This window comes from Tamandua tetradactyla, chromosome 17, assembly GCF_023851605.1.
Source record: "Tamandua tetradactyla isolate mTamTet1 chromosome 17, mTamTet1.pri, whole genome shotgun sequence".
Taxonomy (NCBI): Eukaryota; Metazoa; Chordata; class Mammalia; order Pilosa; family Myrmecophagidae; genus Tamandua; species Tamandua tetradactyla.
Genome location: NC_135343.1, coordinates 60,312,742 through 60,336,285, shown reverse-complemented (window position 1 = coordinate 60,336,285; position 23,544 = coordinate 60,312,742). Strand labels below are relative to the sequence as shown.

Below are 23,544 nucleotides of genomic sequence, written 5' to 3'. Positions count from 1 at the left end.
GAATCGAATAGAGTGCTCAGATATAGACCCTCTCATCTATGGACATTTGATCTTTGATAAGGCAGTCAAGCCAACTCACCTGGGACAGAGCAGTCTCTTCAATAAATGGTGCCTAGAGAACTGGATATCCATATGCAAAACAATGAAAGAAGACCCATATCTCACACCCTATACAAAAGTTAACTCAAAATGGCTCAAAGATCTAAACATTAGGTCTAAGACCATAAAACAGTTAGAGGAAAATGTAGGGAGATATCTTATGAATCTTACAATTGGAGGCGGTTTTATGGACCTTAAACCTAAAGCAAGAGCACTGAAGAAGGAAATAAATAAATGGGAACTCCTCAAAATTAAACACTTTTGTGCATCAAAGAACTTCATCAAGAAAGTAGAAAGACAGCCTACACAATGGGAGACAATATTTGGAAACGACATATCAGATAAAGGTCTAGTGTCCAGAATTTATAAAGAGATTGTTCAACTCAACAACAAAAAGACAGCCAACCGAATTACAAAATGGGAAAAAGACTTGAACAGACACCTCTCAGAAGAGGAAATACAAATGGCCAAAAGACACATGAAGAGATGCTCAATGTCCCTGGCCATTAGAGAAATGCAAATCAAAACCACAATGAGATATCATCTCACACCCACCAGAATGGCCATTATCAACAAAACAGAAAATGACAAGTGCTGGAGAGGATGCGGAGAAAGAGGCACACTTATCCACTGTTGGTGGGAAAGTCAAATGGTGCAACCACTGTGAAAGGCAGTTTGGCGGTTCCTCAAAAAGCTGAATATAGAATTGCCATACGACCCAGCAATACCATTGCTGGGAATCTACTCAAAGGAGTTAAGGGCAAAAACTCAAATGGACATTTGCACACCAGTGTTTATAGCAGCATTATTTACAATTGCAAAGAGATGGAAACAGCCAAAATGTCCATCAACAGACGAGTGGCTAAACAAACTGTGGTATATACATACGATGGAATATTATGCAGCTTTAAGACAGAATAAACTTATGAAGCATGTAATAACATGGATGGACCTAGAGAACATTATGCTGAGTGAGTCTAGCCAACAACTGAAAGACAAATACTGTATGGTCCCAATGATGTGAATCGACTTGGAATATGTCATTGGTAACAGAGTCCAGCAGGAGTTAGAAACAGGGTAAGATAATGGGTAATTGGAGCTGAAGGGATACAGACTGTGCAACAGGACTAGATACAAAAACTAAAAAATGGACAGCACAATAATACCTAATTGTAAAGTAATCATGTTAAAACACTGAATGAAGCTGCATCCGAGCTATAGGTTTTTGTTTTGTTTTGTTTTGTTTTTACTATTATTACTTTTATTTTTTTCTCTATATTGACATTCTATATCTTTTTCGGTTGTGTTGCTAGTTCTTCTAAACCGATGCAAATGTACTAAGAAACGATGATCATGCATCTATGTGATGATGTTAAGAATTACTGATTGCATATGTAGAATGGTATGATTTCTAAATGTTGGGTTCATTTCTTTTTTCCGTTAATTAATAAAAAAAAAAGTTAACTCAAAATGGATCAAAGATCTAAACATTAGGTCTAAGACCATAAAACAGTTAGAGGAAAATGTAGGGAGATATCTTATGAAACTTACAATTGGAGGCGGTTTTATGGACCTTAAACCTAAAGCAAGAGTACTGAAGAAAGAAAGAAAGAAATGGGAGCTCCTCAAAATTAAACACTTTTGTGCATCAAAGAACTTCATCAAGAAAGTAGAAAGACAGCCTACACAATGGGAGACAATATTTGGAAATGACATATCAGATAAAGGTCTAGTATCCAGAATTTATAAAGAGATTGTCCAACTCAACAACAAAAAGACAGCCAACCCAATTACAAAATGGGAAAAAGACTTGAACAGACACCTCTCAGAAGAGGAAATACAAATGGCCAAAAGACACATGAAGTGATGCTCAATGTCCCTGGCCATTAGAGAAATGCAAATCAAAACCACAATGAGATATCATCTCACACCCACCAGAATGGCCATTATCAACAAAACAGAAAATGACAAGTGCTGGAGAGGATGCGGAGAAAGAGGCACACTTATCCACTGTTGGTGGGAATGTCAAATGGTGCAACCACTGTGGAAGGCAGTTTGACGGTTCCTCAAAAAACTGAATATAGAATTGCCATACGACCCAGCAATACCATTGCTAGGTATCTACTCAAAGGAATTAAGGGCAAAAACTCAAATGGACATTTGCACACCAATGTTTATAGCAGCGTTATTTACAATTGCAAAGAGATGGAAACAGCCAAAATGTCCATCAACAGACGAGTGGCTAAACAAACTGTGGTATATACATACGATGGAATATTATGCAGCTTTAAGACAGAATAAACTTATGAAGTATGTAATAACATGGATGGACCTAGAGAACATTATGCTGAGTGAGTCTAGCCAAAAACTAAAGGACAAATACTGTATGGTCCCACTGATGTGAACCGACATTCAAGAATAAACTTGGAATATGTCATTGTTAACAGAGACCAGCAGGAGTTAGAAACAGGGTAAGATAATGGGTAATTGGAGCTGAAGGGATACAGACTGTGCAGCAGGACTAGATACAAAAACTAAAAAATGGACAGCACAATAATACCTAATTGTAAAGTAATCATGTTAAAACACTGAATGGAGCTACATCTGAGCTATAGGGTTTTTGTTTGTTTGTTTTGCTTTTTTACTATTATTATTACTTTTATTTTTTTTCTCTATATTAACATTCTATATCTTGTCGATTGTATTGCCAGTTCTAAACCGATGCAAATGTACTAAGAAACAATGATCGTGCATCTATGTGATGATGTTGAGAATTACTGATTGCATATGTAGAATGGAATGATTTCTAAATGTTGTGTTAATTTCTTTTTTTCCTTTAATTAATAAATAAATAAGAGAAAGCTTCAAGGGAGCCTCTGTGCTTTGACTTGGAGCTATTCTCTAAACTCATTTTGTGGATAATCTTTGTGTATTGCACAGGTCAGTGTGCAAAGGTATCTTCTTTCCTTCCTTTTTTTCCCCCCCCTTGGTAGCTCCTGACACAGGGAAAATTCTGTCATAACAGTAACTGGTTACAAATTTAAGGAATAGATAGCTAAGAGTCTTAATTCTAGCAGTAGCACTTTAAAATATCCAGGTTTCAACGAAAGATTGCAAAGCATACAAAGAAAAAAGAAATGATGACTAGGCAAAGAAGAAGATTAAAGCATTAGAGACCATAAGTGAGGAGGACCAGATCTGAAATACCCCTGAAAGAGATTTGAATAAAATGGTTCTAAATGTGCTTAGAGAGATGAAGGAAATGAGACAAGAGTAGATGAATACAAAGAGAATATCGGTAAAGGTGAAAATTATGAAAAGGAACCAAACAAGGCTGAAGACCACAGTAACAGAAAATAAAAATTCCCCAGAAGGATGCAACAGCAGATTGGAGCTGGCAGAAGAATCAGTGAACTTGAAAATTTAAGTGTTCTAGTTTGCTAGCTAGAAACAGAATGGCTTTTAAAAAGAGGAATTTAGTAAGTTGCTAGTTTACAGTTCTAAGGCTGAGAAAATGTCCCAATTACAAGTCTATAGAAATATCCAATCAAAGGCATCTAGGGAAAGATACCTTGGTTCAACAGGGTTTCTCTCTCAAGTGAAAGGCACATGGCGAACACAGTCAGGGCTTCTCTCCCATCTGAAAAGGCACATGGTGAACATAGTCAGGGTTCCTCTCTCATCTGGAAGGGCACATGGTGAACACAGCATCATCTACTAGCTTCTTCTCCTGGCTTCCTGTTTCATGAAGCTTCCTGGGAGGCATTTTCCTTCTTCATCTCCAAAGCGCTGGCTGATGGACTCTCTGCTTCATGGTGCTGCAGCATTCTCTGCTCTCTCTGAATCTCCCTCATTCTCCAAAATGTTTCCTCTTTTATAGGACTCCAGAAATTTATCAAGACTCACCCAAATGGGTGGAGACGGACGTGTCATCACCTAAACCAGCTTAACCACTCTTGATTAAGTCACATCTCCAGGGAGATGATATGCTTACAGTTTCAAACATGCAGTATTGAATAGGGATTATTCTGCCTTTATGAAATAGGATTTAGATTAAAACATGTCTTTTCTAGGGGACATACATCCTTCCAAACCAGTACAGTAAGATAATTGAAATCATCTAGCATGAGGAGAAGCAGAAAGAAGAAAGAATGAAGAACAGGGAACCAAGCCTGAGGAACCTGTGGGACACTGTCATGAGAACCCACAATATATGCATTGTGGGAGTCCCAGAAGGAGAACAGAAAAAAGAGACAGAGAATTTCTGAAGAAATAATGGCTGAAAACTTCCCAAATCTACCAAAAGATGTGAATATCAGAGATGCTCAGTGAACTCCAAGCAGGATAAATCCAAATAGAGCCACATCATGACATATTATCATCAAGTTATTGAATGCAAAGGATAGGGAATTCTGAATGGTACAAAAGAGAAGCAGTATATCACATACAAAGGAGCCTTAATAACGTTAAATGCTGATTTCTCATTGGAAACCACAGAGATAAGAAGGCAGTGGGGTGACATATTTAAGTGCTGAAAGCAAAAAATTGCCAGCCAATAATTCTCGTATCTGACAAAACTGTCTCTCAAAAATGAGGGAGAAATTAAGACTTTCCCATGTAAACAAAAGGTGAGGGAGTTTATCAGCACTAGACTGGCCTTATGAGAGATGCTAAAGGAAGTTCTGCAGGTTGAAAGAAAAGGACAATCAGAAAATAGATAAAAGTTACATGAAGAAATAAAGCTCTCCAATAAGGGTAACAACATAGGTAAATAGAAATGCTGGTATTATTGTATTTTTGGCTTATAACTCTACTTCCTAAATGATCTGAAAGGCAAATGCATAAAATGTAATGATAAATCAGTGGCTTTAGACTCATATGTGTACACATGTAATTTGTGACAAGAACTCCATAAAGGTGTGGGGACAGAATTTGTGTATAGTAACATAGTTTATGTATACTATTGCAGTGATATTAGTGTTGAAGCAAATCAGATTGTTATTGATTTGGGATGTTAAATTTAAGCCCTGTGGTAACTACAAAGAAAAGAGCAAACAGGCAAGCTCATAGGAATCTAAATTAGAGTATGGTTGCCAGGGACAGAGGGATTGGGGAGTTAATGCAGTACAGAGTTTCTGTTTGGGGAGTGGAAAAGTTTTAATAATGGAAGATGGTGTGGGTACTCCAACACTGTGAATGTGATTAATCCCACCGAATGGTATACTTGGGAGTGGCTGAGATGGCGAAGTTTCTGTTGTTTATATGTTCCCACAATTGAAAAAAAAGAACGAAAGCTGTAATTAGAGATTTTATCATTTTTAGCCTTGTGGGGACCAGTCACCTCTTTTAATTATGTAGGTTTGTTCTACCTCCCCAAATTCCGTCATAGGATACGTGTTTTTAATGTCTCGCTACATGTATGTATTTCTATACCTGTGCATACACACACTCACAGAGGCAGATATGTGATATGTCTGTTAGGTTGCATTTTTATTGGAACACATCACCTATTAAAGTTCAAATGTATTTTCTTTGACCTTCTAGGTCTTTATGTAAGTGTTTTAAGGTTGTTGTTTTTTTTTATGGGAAGAGGGAGATAGTCGTTTTAGGAGGAGACGGAACATAAACTAGACAGGTTCTATTTTGTCAGTGTGTTTTATCTGAAAATTGGTGTGTGGAGTGACTGATTTATTTGGTATTTGGGAAGTTTATGCTGCTATTGCGTAGTAGACAGTTATTCTGTAAGAGAGTGGGGACCCAAGAATGTCTCGACACTGCTGGCAGTGTCAGAGGGTGGTGATTCAGAGAATGTTGGTAGTGCCTGGCACAGTCTCCAGTGCTGGGCTTGAAACTGCAAATAAATAATATATAAAATTTTTTATTTTTATTTTTATTTTTATAAGCCCTGCAGAGTAGATAACCATATTTCCTATCTTCATGTAATTTTGTGGTGGCGATAGGTAAAAATTTACAGTGAAGTGTGTGAACCTGAGAGAGGGAAGTACAGAATGCTATGGTAACAAACATTTTTCTGATTTATTATTTCTCTGAAACTAGCTTTTGTCCTGAAATGGCTAGGCAGTGAAATCCAAGGGCAGAGCTTAAAGTCTCAACTAGGGTTTACCAAAACTGTTTGGAAGTTAACTCATATTTGTTTAATTTAGTATAGTGAATGTCTAATTTTGGAGGAGGCCATGACTATTCCAGTTTCTGAGTGTCATGGTTTAAACTCTGTTTATAAAGTAAAAGGTGCTGTTTTATTTGTATTTGAAAGAAAATTATCTTTAACTTAGGCTAGCTCTGTTTGTTGCTTCTTTGCTTGGATTTAAAATCTTATTGACATGGAAATTATTTTACCAGTTGAATCAAGTCTTAATAATTGACCTTGAGAACACTGCCTCAGCACACTGCATTTCATGCTTGCATATGGTGCCTGGGTCCCTGGAGGTTTATTGCCTTGAAAGGCACAGTTGACTTGGTACTTCATCCAGGGTGAGAAGCAGCTACCACAGTGGTTAACTTTCCAGCTTCTGATCCCATTTTGTTATTGTGAAGGTGCCTGTCACCTTAGTTCCCCATTCCCTAGCTTTACTTCTAGGAACCAAATCCAGTTTGAATTTCTTTCACAAGAAGATTCTCCTGGAAGTGGGTTGTGTTTTCAACAGAGGGATCAAAAGGACTTTGGAATGCTCCCTTTTATTTATTTTATTTTATTTTATTTTAACTTTTTTTATTGTATAATATAACATATATACAGAGCAAAGAGAGGAAAAAGCGTTCGTTTTCAAAGCACTCCTAAACAAATGGTTTTATGAAAAATAACGTATATACAAAACAATAAATTTCAGAGCACAGCACAACGAGTAGTAATAGAGCAGAATTCAGAGTTTTTTATGGGTTACAAGTCCACAATTTTAAGTGTTTACTCCTAGCTGCTCTAAGATACTGGAGTTGAAACGCTCCCTTTTAGAACTTAGTTTGGTCAAATCTCAGTCAGTCTGGTCATTATAGTGATTTTCAGATCTGTTTTTACCCTTCTTTGGCTGCTTTCCACCAAATCCATTTGAAAATGCATTAGGTTTCAATGGGCTTTCCCAGGGTTCTCTTTTGGATTATTCCATTTTTTATCTTCTGAATACCCTGTTGAAATTATTCTTCCTCGGGTTATACTGAGAACTCTTAATATTAATTAATTGACCACATATTGCTGGTATCTATAATTTATAGAACTGAAAACCAAAAAGTAGAGGAACTTGTAAATGGTAGAGGAAGAAGAGGCAACAGTGCTAAGGTTTGAAAATATCAATGGATTTCCAGGTTGGGACCTGGTATTTCATAACTTCCAAATGACCTCTTCTATAGCTTGGCTTCTGAACTCTTTTGTTCTTTAACCTTTTATCTACCTTATTATCTCCTGCTTGTAGATGCAAATGTGTCTGAATGGAAAAGAGTTATGACTTTCTTTTAACTTTTTGTTATAGAATTTACATACCATAAAACTTACCCTTTAAAGTATGCAGTTCAGTGGTTTTAGTCCATTAATTCCAGAACATTTTCATCACCCCTAAAAAAACCCCATCCATACTCTCGAGCAGTCATTCCCCATTCTCCCCCTTCTAACTCCTGGCAATCATGAATTTTCTTTCTGTCTATAGATTTGCCTATACTGTACGTTTCATAAAATTGAACTGTACAATATGTGGCCGTTATGTTTGGCTTATTTCACTTAGCACAGTATGTTCAAGGTTCATCTATGTTGTAGTGTGTAGTGATAGGTTATTCCTTTTTATGGCTGGATTATGTCCCATTGTATAGATGTACCACATTTTATTTCTACGTTCATCAGTTGGGCGTGTAGGTTTTTATTCTTCAGCGATTTTGAATAATACTGCTATGAACATTCATGTACAGGTTTTTGTGTGGGCATAATTTGTTAGTTCTTTTGGGTATACTTAAGAGTGTAATTGTGGTTATAAGTTAACTCTATGTTTAACTTTTTGAGGAACTGTCAAAAAATTAAAACTGTCAGACTTTCCACAGCAGTTCCACCATTTTACATTCCCATCAGCAATGTAGGAGGGCTTCAGGTTCTCAAATTGGGTTACTCAAAATGGAATAAAGACCTAAATGAAAGCGCTAGAAGCGATAATTTTTACCATAATTTTAGTAGACACAGCTAATGTTCCATGTTCCAGGACAATACCATCAACAGAGAGTGTCATCCTGTCACAGATGGCACACTTGTATAGTTTTGGTTTACAGTTCCCTTTTTTAAAAAACAAACTTTTTATTTTGAAATAATTTAAACTTACATGACAGTTGCAAAAATAATACAAAGCCCACACAGAAAACTCCAGCATACCCCTCAACCAGGTATCCAGATGTATTTAATTTTTAACACACACCATCTTATCAACCTTCTAAATATTTGAGAATGTTTTATACATTGTGCTACTTGAGTACTTAATGATTCCATGTATATTTCCTGTGAACCAGGATTTTCACTTACGCACTTATGTAACTCCCTTCAGTATAATTAGCAAGTTCAATATAATGAACATTGATATGATACTTATGTCTATATTCCAATTTTTTCATATGTCCCAGTAATGTACTTTTGGGCCATTTCTCCTCCATTATTAGATCCAGCCCAGTATCATATATTGCCTTTAATTGACTTTGTCCCTTTAGTCTATTTCTCCGTTTTTTTTTTAATTGTGAAAACATGTATGTAACATAAAATTCCCCCGCTTAACCACTTCCCCAAATAGACTATTCAGTGGGATTAACCAAATTCACAATGTTGTTCTACCCTCACTGCCATCCATTAAGAGAACTTTCCCATCAGCCCAAACAGAAACTTTACATCCATCATGCATTAACTCCCCATTCCCCCTTCCTTCTGACTTTCTTTTTAAATGAATTTCTCTTGCTTTATTTCTCATTAACCCCAATATTTATATTAATAATGCCTGTAGATATGCAAGGTTAAGGCTAAGGCTAATAATAAGGCTAAGGGGTATAAAGTTAACAATAAGAACCCTGTTTTCTCTTGGGGGCTTATGTCCAATTGATATTGATGATGGCATATATGAATAAAATTGTTAAATGGTAGAATTAGCATATGATTATGTGCCAGTGGAGTGAACAGAATTCATTAGGAATTCAGAAGAGGGAGTCAGTCTACAGGCAGAGAAGTTCAAGGAGGAAATGAGAACATTGAGACTAGGTAAGGTTTAAGTACAGAAAGACCAGGGATGGCCAGAACAGAGCTTTGAAACAGGTTCTTTTGGTCCAAAGTATGTGTGGCAAGCCTTCTAGACAGATTTTGAAATTTTCCTGAAGTGCAAAGCCTTCCCATAGCTTAAATTGTGTTATTAGAAGTTGGAAGCATCTGGTGTATACTTTCTGCAATTGTATTAAAGATAAGAGCAGTTTCTATTTTGGCCACCCCAGATTGAATTTGGTACCTTATGACACTCCCTTCTGTTTGCTTATCTCTCAGTGGTTGAACCAGGCGCAGCCTTTGCACCGTTCTAGGGTTTCTTTTCTGGAAACTGTAGGAATTATTCTTGCCATGGTCAGTGAGAACTTGTACTTGAGAACTTCCACGTGGTAAATCCAGTGTTCAGTTTTCAGCCCACATCCTGCTTGATCTAGCAGCACGTTTAACACGATTGGTTACTCCCTCCTCCTTGACCCACTTTTTTTCTTCACTTGCTTCTCCATTGCCACACTGTCTGGATTTTCCTCCACCAGTGTGCTTAGTGCTTTGGTTGTCTTTGGCAGTCTCTTTTTTCAGTTCTCCTATCTGAGCCTCATACCCCTGGCGTTCCCAGGACTCAGACCTGTACCCTGACTGCCTTGGAGATCTCCTTTAGCCTCATGGCTTTAAGTGTCATGACTAACAAACTTAAATCTCTAACCCTGACCTTGCTCTTGAACCCCAGGTTGCTCTATCTAACAGATTTCTCCATGCATCCAAATTTAACAAGCCTCCAACTGAACTTGATCCATCTTTACCCCTCATGCCTTTATTCTTTTTCATCTTAGGTGGAGAGAACTCCATCTTTCTAGGTGACTCAGGCCAAAAAACCTCGGAGCTATGTGTCACTCCTTTTTACTCCCTCTATATTCAGTCAGGAAAGCCTTCAGAATATAGCCAGAATCCAAGCACTTTTCACCACGTCCACAGCTACCATCCTGGGCTGAGCCACTGTCGTCTCATGTGGAGTGCTGCCCCAGCCTCTGTTTCTTTCCTTGGGCTGCTATCGTCAGTCCAAGTGACCATATCAAAACATCTTGTCAGTCCTTGTCCCTTCTCTGCCCAAAGCCTTATTGTGGATCTCCCTTTCAACCTCCGCCCCCTGCCAGTAGCATGTATCATCTTTTGTCATACTATATATAATTTACTTATTTTGTGTATTCTTTACTTCCCCCACCAGAAACTGAGTTCTAGGGCAGGGAGTTTGGGTTGTTTTGTTTTACTGCTACAGCTGTCACATAGTGTTTGTTGAATGAATGAACAGTGTAGGGGTACTGTACTCTACTGTTGGGTTCCTTCTGGCATTGTGCTTTGTTTCCTTGGTCCTTTATGATTAGGTAATGTACATATAAATTAAAGAGTTTCAAAGCTCTGTTCTGGCCATCCCTGGTCTTTCTGTACTTAAACCTTACCTAGTCTCAATGTTCTCATCTCCTCCTTGAACTTCTCTGCCTATAGACTGACTCCGTCTTCTGAATTCTTCCTATACACAGTAATTCTCAAGACATGATTTCCAGAGCAGCAGCATCAATGTCACGGTCACTGGGGAGCTTGTTCAAATTCTCAGGCCTCTTTGCAGACTGATATATAATATCAGAGACTTGGGATGGGCCCTGGCCACTTTGGTTTGACTAGGCCTCCAGGTAATGTACATATAAATTAAAGTTGAAGAACCACTGCTATCTAATATTGGGTAGGATTTCAAAACCAGGCCTGTTGCTTACAGACAATGGTGGGTAGAATATATTAGATAATTGACAAACATAAAACTGGATTTTTCTCTTTTTCTCCCCTCTTTCTCCTGGTGGGGGAATGAAGTGTGGAAAGAGGTAGCACAGGGAGAGGTTAATATGAACTGTAACAACTTTGTGTTGATTTGTGTCTGAGTTCCAAAGACAACCCGTGGGTTATCATGATGCCCTGAGAGGACTCACAGGACTCAACACATAGTTCTGTCCAAGGCCAAGATTTATTACAGAGAATGGATGCATAGTAAAATTAGCACATGGAGAAGGCACATGGGGCAAAGTCCAGAGGAGACCATGCTCAGGCTTTCAAGAGTCCTCTCCCCATGTGGTCATACAAGATGCACTGAATTCTTCCATCAGTGTGCATTGATAAATAAAAACCCAGCGTTTTTATTTGGGCCTGGCCAAATAGTGCTCTCCTCCTAACTTTCAGCCTCTCAGAAGGAAGGCAGAGGTTCAGCACAGTATCAAGGCACAGTGAGCCATTTCTCTGTCAGTTGGTGGGAACCCTCCTGAAATCCAGACTTCCAGACCAAGGGCCAACCCTGCAAGCAGGCCTTCCTCAGGATAACAGCCACAGGCTCTCCACATAATGACACCCAAAGATTTTTTTTTCTTTTATGTTATATAAAGCATTTAGATAAAATCATCTCTCTTTAGGAAATTTGGCAACCAAAATGCTTTGGGGAATGGCTTGAGCAATGCATTTTAACCAAATAAGTAAGTTTATTCACTTTTTTCTGAAAAATGCCCTGCGGGAATTATTCAGTCTGGGCTGGTTTTAGTAATTACAAAAGTGGTTTACTTCATAGTAAAATTTTATTTCTAAAAACAAACCAAAAAAATCAGGATATCTTTGCTAGTATCCTCTTGAAAAACATCATCTATGAATGTAACCATCTACTTCAGCTAGGTACCGGTTTTTTTTTCTTTGCCATTCTTCCCATTTTCCATACTGCAAAGGACCTATTTGAAACTTCTCTTCTTTATGTCTGCTTTAATGAGTAACTGATCTTTCATTTTTTATAGGCCAAGATGCTGAATTATCAGGGACACTCTCACTTGTCTTGACACAGTGCTGTAAAAGAATAAAGGACACTGTTCAGAAATTGGCTTCGGACCACAAAGACATCCACAGCAGTGTTTCTCGGGTTGGAAAAGCCATTGATAAGGTATGGCGAGGAAAGTGGTTTCTATTTTTTTTGCATCGCCTTTTATCTTATGTCAGTACTTTGATAACATTAGCTGTCCCAAATTATTTTATGCTCTTCCTTTCATCTTTGCTTTTGATGACTTTGCCAGGTTTGGTTTTACCCTATTATTCTTATTGAAGTTACCTGCTGCTATTATTTAAAAAACAGTAAACAAACCTTCTCCTTTTATAGCCTTGTTGTTTATCCATTTGCTTATGATGACTGGAACTCCTAGAGTCATGATGAGTACATTTCTGAAGAAATTTTAGCCCATGTGTAGGAGTTTGTTTACAGAAGTAACTTTTCCTGCTTCCTGAATTATTCTCTGGCTGCAACTCTGTCTCTATTGGTGTGTTGATTAGAGCAACATGCTTGAATCTGTCTCCCATGCATTTCTGAACTCTTGTTGCTTGATTGTGGGCATGCTGTTGCCTTCTGTGTGGGGGAGCACGTTGCACGTCAGTGAGGCGAGTCACTTCTGTTGGGTGCTTTCCTTGTGCCATCTTTTGAATAAGCATTGTTTAACTTCGCAGTCGACCTACAAGCAGTTATTCTTAACATGGGGCTTTGGATTTACCCATGGAGCTCATGGTCCTGGTAAGACCCTGGGGTCTAGGGTAAGCAGCCCAGGGTTATTGTATGATGCCTCTGGCCATTTCAGCCACTAAGGAGATTGTGACTGGTTATGGGCATTTCTGTTCGCAACATGTAGGAGGGCAGAAAGAACTTTTTGGAGAGAGTGCTTTGTAGCAAAAGCATCTTCTAACCAGTCCTGTGAGTTGCTTAATCTGTTTACACAATAGCAATAGCTATATTGTAGATAGAAGATGATGGAATACAGAAAGTGGCTCTTTCTAACTCAAGGATAGGCCCAACTATTAGAAGTTATCCTATAAAGCAGTAACATTGAGAGGCTAGACTAGAGGCTGCCTAAGTCAAAACTATATGCTTCTGGGGGCACACAAGTAGTTCAGTGGTATAATTCTCACCTGCCATGCAGGAGACCTGGGTTCAATTCCTAGCCCATGCACTCCAAAAAAAAAGAAAAAGCCATTCAACAAATGGTGCTATGATAATAGGATATTCACATGGAAAAGAATGAAATGTGATCCCCACCACACAACATACAAAGAAAAAACAAAACGACATGTTTCTAAGGAGATGTCCTTTACAGATGGCAGGACTGTGGGTGATGGGGACTCTGAGGACTAGATGGGTAGTAGTGGCTTACAGAAGTGCTAGTGGCATTTCACAGAGCCCCCACCACACCATGGGCAGGGGGTTCCACTTCTCTGAGCCTTTGTGGCCTTCAGAGAGCAGACAGTTGTCCCCACTTAGGGTTGCTATGATGGCTGACGGAGATAAAGCCCTCCTGGGCAACCTCTAAAACCAGAGGCTTTTGCCTCCTTTTTTCCCTTGCTTTCCCTGGGTCGTGCTTCACACCACAGGATGGTAGGGGGGCAGATCCTCCAAGGTCACTGTAGGATTTAGGCAAGGCTACAGGCAGGGACCAGGTTTGGGGAGCAGAGCCAGCTAGCTGCTCTTTCCAGATGCTTCCATCTGGGGTCCCCTCATAACTACCCACATATCCCCCATTCTCTGCTATAGTTCAGACTCCTGGGATGGATTGTGATGGACCCACTGGGGGCCACCACTCAGACAAATCAGTGGTGGTCATCCCAGACCCCCAGAGAAGGTGGCTTGTTCTTCTAGAAAGGGTAGGGTTGTTCTCTACCCACCAGCCAGCTTAGCAGAGTCGGTGGGTATCTGCATGGAGTCTGGACACCAACTGGCTTGAAGCCCTGTCTTTGTTTGTCAGAGCCGTTATGACAAAGACCGTACTCTGGTGGGCTTTAGCAATGAGGATATGTTGTCTTGGTTTTGGTTGGAAGCCCAAAATCAAGATGTCATATCCAGGCCAGGCTTTCTTCCAGGTGCGTAGCACCTAGCTCGTTACCTTTTTTTGTGGGGGACAGGGGGGTGCATGATCCAGGAATCGAACCCGGGTCTCCCACAGGGAAGGCAGGCATTCTAACCACTGAGCTACCCATGCACACTAGCTCATTACTTTTTGGTTTTTTGTACCAGGAATCGAACCCGGGTCTCTGGCGTTTCAGGCGAGAACTCTGCCTGCTGAGCCACTGTGGCCTGCCCGAGCTCATTACTTTTTAAAGCGTATTTTTTCATGTATTTGAAATTTATGAGGGCTTTGTCAAGTAATTTTCTTTCAAAACATTTTTTATGTTTCTGTCAAGTAGTTTAGGTTTTAGAAGACCTGAGTTTTCTCCTTCTCCCTGGGATTCTGAATTCTTTTGATCTATAATATGAAGCTACTTTGTTTAGTTGATGCTGATAAATATTTGAATTAAAGTCCACAGAGAAAAACCTGAGTCTTTTAGCCCAGTTCTCTCATGTTTTTCAGTGCACTCGCAAAACGAAGGTTTTGGGGGATCTACTTGGCCTCAGCTATAGGAGAAGCTGTTTTCCTACCAGAACTACCTAGACATGCCGAATGGGCTTTTCATGTGAGGAATTCTGTGTAAATCATTGTCAGATAAGATGCCACTGACATGTAAAACCCTCCACCTCTTTCAATTTGAACTTGGTACATTTGTACAGGCTTCTGGGACAGCCTGGAATAAATGCTGGGTGGACTTATATGAATAGGTGTTGAGCAAACAGGATGAAGCTGTTTAAGTACCAGCTTTTAAGTGTCACAACAGAAAGCCTTGAATAATAAATTGGAATGCTGTCCAGCAACCTGTAAGCATTGTATTGTGGACACATGTTCCCACCTTCACAAGAGTAGAACACACAGGGAAGCCAGTGGCTCCTTTATGACCAGGCTGGGTTTGAGTGAAGAACTTCAATAAGTTTTTGACAAGCTGCGCGTGACTTTATTTTTCCTTTAATCGTTCAATGGTTTAAAGCATTACTTCTCTGAAAAAGAGGTTCATGGTGTTGGCCAGGGCATTTCCTGCCTTTTAATTATTGCAAAAGGGACATAAAAAGTTGTTGGAAAATTTGTTCTAATTGACTATTTTCAGATACCCACTACATGATCACTATTTCAAGTAAATAATATCAGCCATTAGTTTTTCTGACAATATTTTTTTAAGTAAAAACAATTAATGTGCTGGGATGTTTTTATTTCTTCCCTCATTTTTAGAAAATCTAGAATTCTGTCCTGTTTAGGGCATTTTATTCATTGTTTTACCTAGTCATTTTTTTCCCTTACTACCTAAAAATCAATGAAAATGATTACTGCTTTAGATTTCTAGGTATGTGTGTGTTAAAATAAAGAGTACTCAGATTTCAAACTGTCTAAAATCTGCTGTGAATAGATAAAAAGTCAAAAACATAGTATGTGTCCTTGAGAAGATTGCAGTCTGGGTTGGTGTCATAAGTGTGCTTTTTATACACATAAAAGAGTTGTAAAAAGTCCAAGGAAGTATAAATAAGCTTATGTGAAATGGACACTATTTAATTAGAAGGTAAATAGGAGATCATTGTACTCCTGATTACTATAAAGTTTGTGATATTGGTATCTTAAATTTAGCCTGGAAGAATGGGGAAGTTTAGAGCAGTAGTGCAGGGAGGTGTGATTTTCTCTGGGATGGGAAAGGGAGAAAAACAGCTGCTGATCATGTGCTTGACTCATACTGGAGACTCTTGGGGAACTGACCTGGTGGAATGGCTGCCTCTGGGAGGAACTGGGAGAGGTTGGGCTGTGAAGGCAGTAATGGAAGGCAGGCCTAAGGGGTGTGGGTTTTATCCGACAGGAAGTTAAGGGGCAGGAGAAGGAATGACAAAAGCAGTGGAGGATTTACTTGACCTGGTTAAGTGGAATGAAATTAGACCAAAGAGAAGTTGGGTAGGAAGATAATAGGTTCACTTACTGAACATTGGCTGTTTGAGAAATTGGGCTAAATGCTTTACAAACATTTATAGCTCAGGATGTAGGTACATTATTCTCATTATACGTATGAGAAAACTAAGACTGAGAGAGATTCAGTAACCTACTTAAGGAGTACAGCTTGTAAGTAGTGGATCAAGGTTTAAAACTCTTTTACTCAGGAGTCTATATTCTTAAATACTGTACTGTACCAGGAAATTAGTTAGGTCATTGCAGAGCTGGTAAAGTTTAAAGGGGAAAAATAATGGTTAAAAACTTTTTTTAACCACCTTGCCTAAATGGATCTGCCACTGGATGGAGAACTGCATGGGGGTGGGGGGGTGGGGGGGTGGCAAAAAGCTGATTGAACTAAAGATTGAAGTAATGCTATAAAAAGTGAAATATAGGAAACTTTAAGATCATTATGGATGAGCAGTCTGGAACTGACTTTTGTGTAGGTATGACTGGGATATAAGAGGAGAAAAAGATACTAGTGGGGAATAAGGTATTTTATTTAACTTTAAACAGTAGTTTAGATAGCGTAGGTTAAGTCAGATTTAGACTAGCCCTGAAATTCTATTACATAATGAGTAAATTTTCTTATGAATTAAAGAAATGTTAAAGAAAAAAAAACTTTTAAAAATTGGAAAATTCACTATGATTATTTCTAGAAAAAATAGTCAAAATACAGAAATACAAATAATTTGATATATATTTTGGGTGGAACTTTTCGAATTACTAAACAGGAATAGTTGACAAAGTTATAAAAAGAAAACAGTGATCCAAAGCCAGGAATGTATTGCCTAGGAATAAAATAAAACATACCAAACTAACTTTTCCCTCCCTGAATTACTGGAGAGTAGTCTAGGAAAATACAAGTAGTCTAAGAAATTGCAAGGCATTTAATAAAAGTATCTAATATTGTGATCAAGAATGAAAATGTTTCGTTTAGAATTACTTGGTTTGAATAGGGGCAGCCAGTTTTGAATACCCTTGTCCACTTTGGCTCCAGTGCTTGATCCGAGGATGAGCCTGACCTACCTGACCCTAGTACCCCACTTCTTGGCCACAGTTGTTTGGTCCAGGTGGGTACTTGAGAATTCTTCCCCAGGATCTTGCTCATTAGAGCTCCTGAGGAAAGAGGGGCTGAGAATATGTGAGCATCCAAGTGATTATAGCCCTTGAAAAGAAAGTGATCTGTTGTGGGAAACAAAACCCATGTGCTGAGAGAAATAGAAGCAAGAGCTGGGAGGGGCATCATTTGAGGCCAGTTATCCTCATGCCCACCCCTGGTTACCTGAGCCTTTCTTTCAGTCTATTTGCTTGGGCAAAAAAGGAAGATTTTTGACCGTAAAAACCAAGAGTCCTGACTGTCAAGCAGCGAAATGTTCTCTGGGTCTCTTCTCTCATAATGGGTTTTATTTCCTGAGAAACAGTGCGAATCATAAAGATGATTGAGTTCTGCTTTATCTGCCATCTTTCACATTTTAGCCCTAAGGTATGGGCCTATGTTTTTCTTATTAATCTTGCTCTGAACAGCCATGACACTGCATTATTTAGTTGATAATTATTTGTTAGATTATAGTCTAGAGCCACTGAGGAAAGCCTGGTCTTTGTAGTCAGGTCTTATGCACGGGGAGCTGTGGGGGTGATACAGGCCCATTTTTGCCTGAGGCCAGTTGATGAAATAACTTGCGCAGTCTAGCATCCAAGTCCAACTGGATTGAAAGGGAGAAAACCTTATACCCCTTAAGCTGATGGCAGTTGTGTTTGAGTGACTTTAAGAAATCTGTTTTTAATGCCTCTGTTAATATGGTTTTGTAGTTTTGCTTATATTTGTGTTTTCTAATGAAGATTCTTTTAAATATGAAATCAGATTTGGTGGCTAGGCCTGGCTCTCAGATTCAGTTAACATCTGTTGAAGGTTTATTGTTGGTTAGGTGCTCATAGATGCTTTCATGTACACTATTTAACTTGATCTCCACCAATATTTTATAAAGTGGGGATTATTGTCCTCAGAGGCAGATGTAAAAACTGAGATTTAGGTTAGATAACCTGCCTGTATTCATCAGGATTTTCCAGGGAAACAGAACCAATGGGATATATATTAAAAAAGGAATTGGCTTGTGCAGGCTGGAAACTCCATTAACGGTGATGCTGAATTCCTGAGTCCACGTTCCCCAGGAGCAGCTGGCTGGCTGGAAATTCCAGCAAGAATTGGTTGATACTGAAATCTTGAGGCAGAAATTCTTCTGACTTTTGGGACCCTCAGTTCTTGCCATTAAGACCTCCAGCTGGTTGGATAGGACCACCCATGATATGTGGAGGTCATCTTCTTTATTTATGGTCAGTTGGCTGTAAATGGTAAGTCTGTCTATGAAATACCTCCACAGTAACAAGGCCAGTAATTGACCAAATAACTGGACACCATAACTTAGCCAGGTTGGTGCATAAAGTTAACCATTATACTGTGTGAAATATAATGGGTAAGCAAGTGGTAGAACTGGTTAAAATCCAGATTTAAAGGGGTCTTTCTAGCTGGAGTTCCTAGGAGAATTAGTGTCCTAAGACCTGCTGTATTTATATTATATTACACTATAAGTATTATAGGTTATAATTAATTCCTCTCCTGTACATCTAGAATGGTGAGTTATGTAACAGTCTTTAGAGAGCTAATAAAATAGTCATTCTAATATTTTATGTTCTGTTTAGATAAGAAGGAAGTGGGGCGGGGAGGGGCAGATTGGCCAGAGTAGAGAGGTGTGTAAAATAACGGGGGAGAGGGATGCATGTGAGGCTCTTAAAAGCCCAGCAGAGGGGGTTAGCATATTTTTTTCCATACCAAATTACTCCCCTTTGTTTATAAAATAAAAGAACTGAGTGTGGCTTTTGGTTTTTGTTGTTGTTTTTAAGCCTTGCTCTGGAGCAACCTACGTTTCACTTAACTTTGTAAACCAAAGTAGGATATGAATGTCTCATGGAGAGAACAGAAGGTCTCAGAAGGTAGAATGCATCAATAAAATGCTGATTATGATACACTACTAAATTTATTTCTCAACCTGTAGTTTGCTAAGCTCTTACACCTGGTATATGCCTATGCGGGGTTATCTCATCATAGAGCATGAATCTTATTGTCATCCTTACCCGATATTGCCAAAAGTTCCGTGAGGGACTTGATTGTACCAGTTTACCATCCCACAACTGTTGCTGTTTACCCAGTTCTTACCTACACTGGTATTATCAGACTTTAAAACTTTTTCAATTAAACAGATGGGTGTGAAATAGTATCTAGTTGTATTAATTTGCATTTCCTTGATCATCCTTGTGGCTAACATCTTTTAATATATTTGACCATTGGGAGGTCCCCATTCCTTGAATTTCTTGCTCATCTTTTGTCCTTTTCTTCTGTTAGATTGTTTATCTTTCTTGTTAATAGTTTTTTTTTTACTCTTGGATACTAATCGTTGGTAGATTGTATGTGAAATAGCTGTCTTCTCCCAGTCCGAGTGGACCCAGAACCCAGGTTCATTTATCTTCTGTTAATAGCTTTTGCAGTTTACCTCACTGCTAAACCAGATTAACTGGATACTTACAGAAGGACATTGGTTCTTGGTAGATTTGATAATAGAACATTGTTAGATTCATATACCAATTTTTCTTCTAAAGTGGATGGGGAAGTTTTAAAAAAATTATAGTGTTAGAGAATTGGTACTTGGAAATTAAAGCAAATATGTGTTTTATTATGTTCTTAACACTGCTTGCTCAATAATTATAATTGTACGAAATGTATTTCAGAAATGGATTGGTTTTGGATGGCGAACAGTAAAAGCCAGTCCTTTAAAGTCTAACTGATATATAAGCATGTGGCCAGAAGGGTAGGATGATCTGTTTAGATTCATGAGTTTCATTTATGATGTTTTATTAAAGTTATTTACTTTTTCTCTGAATGGTCCTCCCAATTTTGAAGCTTTTAATTCCTCATAAAGGTGAATGGTACTAAAAATACATGAGATGAAATACAAACGTGTGTCCCAGATATCTCTCTCTAAGCCGTAACAGCTTTTCCAGGCGAACACACCCTAGAAGGTGTACTTTTGCTTTTGATTTTTGTTTGAATCCTTCTTACCTGTTTAAGAACACAGTGCCGAGACTTTTTCTTTGCTTTAAAAATATAAAATGAAAAAAATATAGTAAAACAAAAGGTGTTGATAATGGATAGGTATTTCTCTTCACTACCTTTTGGCTCGTTTGCGGTGTTGCAGATTTCCTGGCTAGCCTGCAAACAAGGTGGTCACCTAGCAGTGTAAGCTGGCCCTCATCCCAGTCCTGATGCAACAGTGAGTAAGAAGAACCTGCAGTTAACACAAGGAGTTCTGGCCCCATATTTCATCCTCTTTTTACAGTCTTGCTCTTAATCTTTACTACATGTGAGCAGAAAGTAAACTATGAAAAAAGTTCCCTTATCTACCTCAGTGGTTTAAATTGCATAAAATCAGGGTAGACAAAGGGAGCTCAGAAAATTTCATCTAATGTTTTGCACATTCATGCTTAAATGTATTTTCCAAGCCTAGCAAATAAGCTATAGAGCCGGAATAGTATAGATATTCTGAGTGTAAGGGTGTTCCATTTTCTTACCTGTACGGTAGTGATCATTGCAAATTTTGTGGAAATAAAGGTACTTGACAAGCATAGTGGTAAATCTTTGTAATAAATCTAAAGGAAAGTGTTTAAATATGCAACTCTTTTTAAAGTTTTCTGGGTGATCAAATTTACTTTAAGTATGTATATTAAGGAAAAAATTCAAGGAATTATTTTGATTGGCCTGAGCATTTACTATCTGGTGGTAGCATTAAAGTATTGACTTATTAATTATGCAGCTTCATAAAATTCTCTGTTTTATCCTGGTTGGTGCTTTGAGCTGACCAGTGTGCCTTCCAAAGTTGTTTTGTACTTTTGGAATAGGTGCTTGATAAATTTGTTGGGGATTGACAAGATTAGAGAATAATCATTAAGCAAATAAGTGAAATTTTGAAGGTTGTATTTAGATAGAATGAGGAGACTCTTTGTTAGTCTTATTGGTGCTTACTTACAGATACGCTTAGACGCCTAGAGAGGTATAGGCCGATTTCCTGTGTTTGTCATAAACCACCCATTCCTCTAATCACTTGAATGGCCCTCAGTCTGGGAGTGTGGGCGGAGGGGCACTCTAAAGTGGGTCCCTCTGGGCCTCTGCTCTAGTTCAGGAGAGGAGCAAAGTAACCCAAGCTCCACCTCCTGAGTTCTCTCATGGACAGCCTGAAGATATAATTTGCTTAAAAGTGTTGATAAACTGTTATAGTAAAATCAGCCTTCAATAGGCAGAATTTTATAAGCAGAAATGAAACTGGAGAACCTTATCCAGGCAATTGTGGCTCTTTTTTCAGTGCTCGGGAACATCCGTCAGTATGTACATGGCATCTAGTGCTTTAGCATCTGGGTAATTTGTGTTATTTCTATTCTTTAGATTGAGTACTAGGCTAGTAAAGATAGCTACAAAAATAAACTGAATAAAGAAGATTAAGACTCTGACAGTAATCTTTCCTTGTTGTTTCATTTTTGTTTGAGTAATTCAGAATCTTAATGTATATATTTTATCTTAGGCTACTGACTTGATGTTGAAAAATGGGTGGGTGGTTCTTTAGAGGGAAGAAAAATGTGCTTAATTTTAGAGAGACTTCTCCTTCCTTGAGGTGACTATGATAGTGGGAGGCAGTTTGCAGCAGCTCCTGCAGGTTACCCACTACCTGTGCTTGCATGTGCTGTGAATGAGCCCATATTGATTTGATTGTATTTAAGGAGTGATGGACTAGGATAATCATTTCAGTTGAATCTTAATGGTCTTGTCTAATTAATTTTTTGTGCTTTTTAAAAAAAAGAAATGCAAGAATTTTATTGAGTAATGCCTACTGTGAAAGATGAGGGGGAAATAAATGCAATTGGGCATGGAAGCCTTCCTTCTGTGGTGTAGATTTGCTCTCATTTCAGTCCTCATGTTGTGGTTTCCTTTCTGGTATCATTCCTTTTTGTCCAAACAACTTTACTTAAGCAGGTCTTCTAGAGCAGGTCTGCTGTCAACAAATTGAGTTTTCCTTCACCTGAGAATGTCTTTCATTTTCATTCCTTTAGGATATTTTCACTGGTTACAGACTTCTGGGCAGACAGTTATTTTCATTTAGTACTTAAATAAATGTGCCACTTCTTTATGGCATCTATAGTTTGAATCATAGTTAAGGAATACATCACTTGTCTCTGGTTGATTTCAAGACTTTGTCTTTTGATTGTAGGGTGTCTAGGTATGGATTTGTTTGATTTTTTTTTTCCTTTTGGGGGTTTACCAAGCTTCTTTAATCTGTAGATTTATGTCTTTTACCAAATTTGGCAACTGTTCTTCAAATATTTTTTCTGCATTACACTCTTGCTCTTCTTCTGGTACTATGATAACATGAGTGACATGAATTTTAGACCTTTTATTGTTGTCCAACAAGTCCCCTGTAATAAAGCTAGGGCTTTATTCATTCTCTCCTGCACGCTTGCCACAGCTGTGCCCATATCTTAGGCCAAGTAGGGGAAGGACAGAGGTAAAATGCAGGGGGATTTTGCTGTCCCTCTCAGACCATGACTCCTGATTGAAAAGTCCTCGCCCTTAGTATTTAGGTTGTCTGCTGTGGTAGGCAGAATTCTGAAGACATCTTCCCCAGGTTCCCGACCCCTGATTATTCAGTCAAACACTAGTCTGCATATAGCTGCAAAGGGATATACAGATGTAATTAAGGTAAATAATCACCTGACCTTAAAATTGGGAGATAACCTTGGATTACCTGAGTGGGCCCAGTATCATCACATGAGCCCTTAAAAGTAACAGAGGCTGGCAGTAAGGAAAGTTGGAGAGATTAAAAATGTGAGAGATTTGATCTACCCTTGTTAGCTTTGAAGGTGAGGGGGAGGCCATGGGAACTTCAGTTCTATAACTACACGTAGCTAATTTTTGCCAACTGCCCGAGTGAGCCTGGAAGCAGTCTTTTCCTGGTTTCCTTCCATATAAGAGCCTTGGTTGATGGATACCTGGCTTCTGGCCTTGTGGGACCAGGTGCACAGAAACCAGCTGAGCCTGCTGGACCTCTGACCTACAGAACCTGGAGAAGATAAATTTGGGTTTTTGTAAGCCACAGTAGAAAACTAATATGCCTATAGACTGCCTTGAGCTAGGGTACAAAGAGAATGGAGGAAAACAACTTGCGATTTTCCCTTTGCCATTCCTTGGGGTGGAACTAACCTTTTCCTGAAACTGTCAGTCCACCACCTGTT

The 23,544-nt window shown here is 38.7% G+C and overlaps 1 protein-coding gene across 1 annotated transcript in view; it reads left to right on the top strand.

Annotated features, from left to right (window-relative positions):
* Positions 1-23,544, top strand: part of RMND5A (required for meiotic nuclear division 5 homolog A) — a 75,559-nt gene that overhangs the window by 13,279 nt on the left and 38,736 nt on the right. Inside the window, exon 2 of the mRNA XM_077134834.1 lies at positions 12,142-12,284. Coding sequence (XP_076990949.1) covers positions 12,142-12,284 — 143 coding nt within the window. The remainder of the gene's footprint in view (positions 1-12,141; positions 12,285-23,544) is intronic.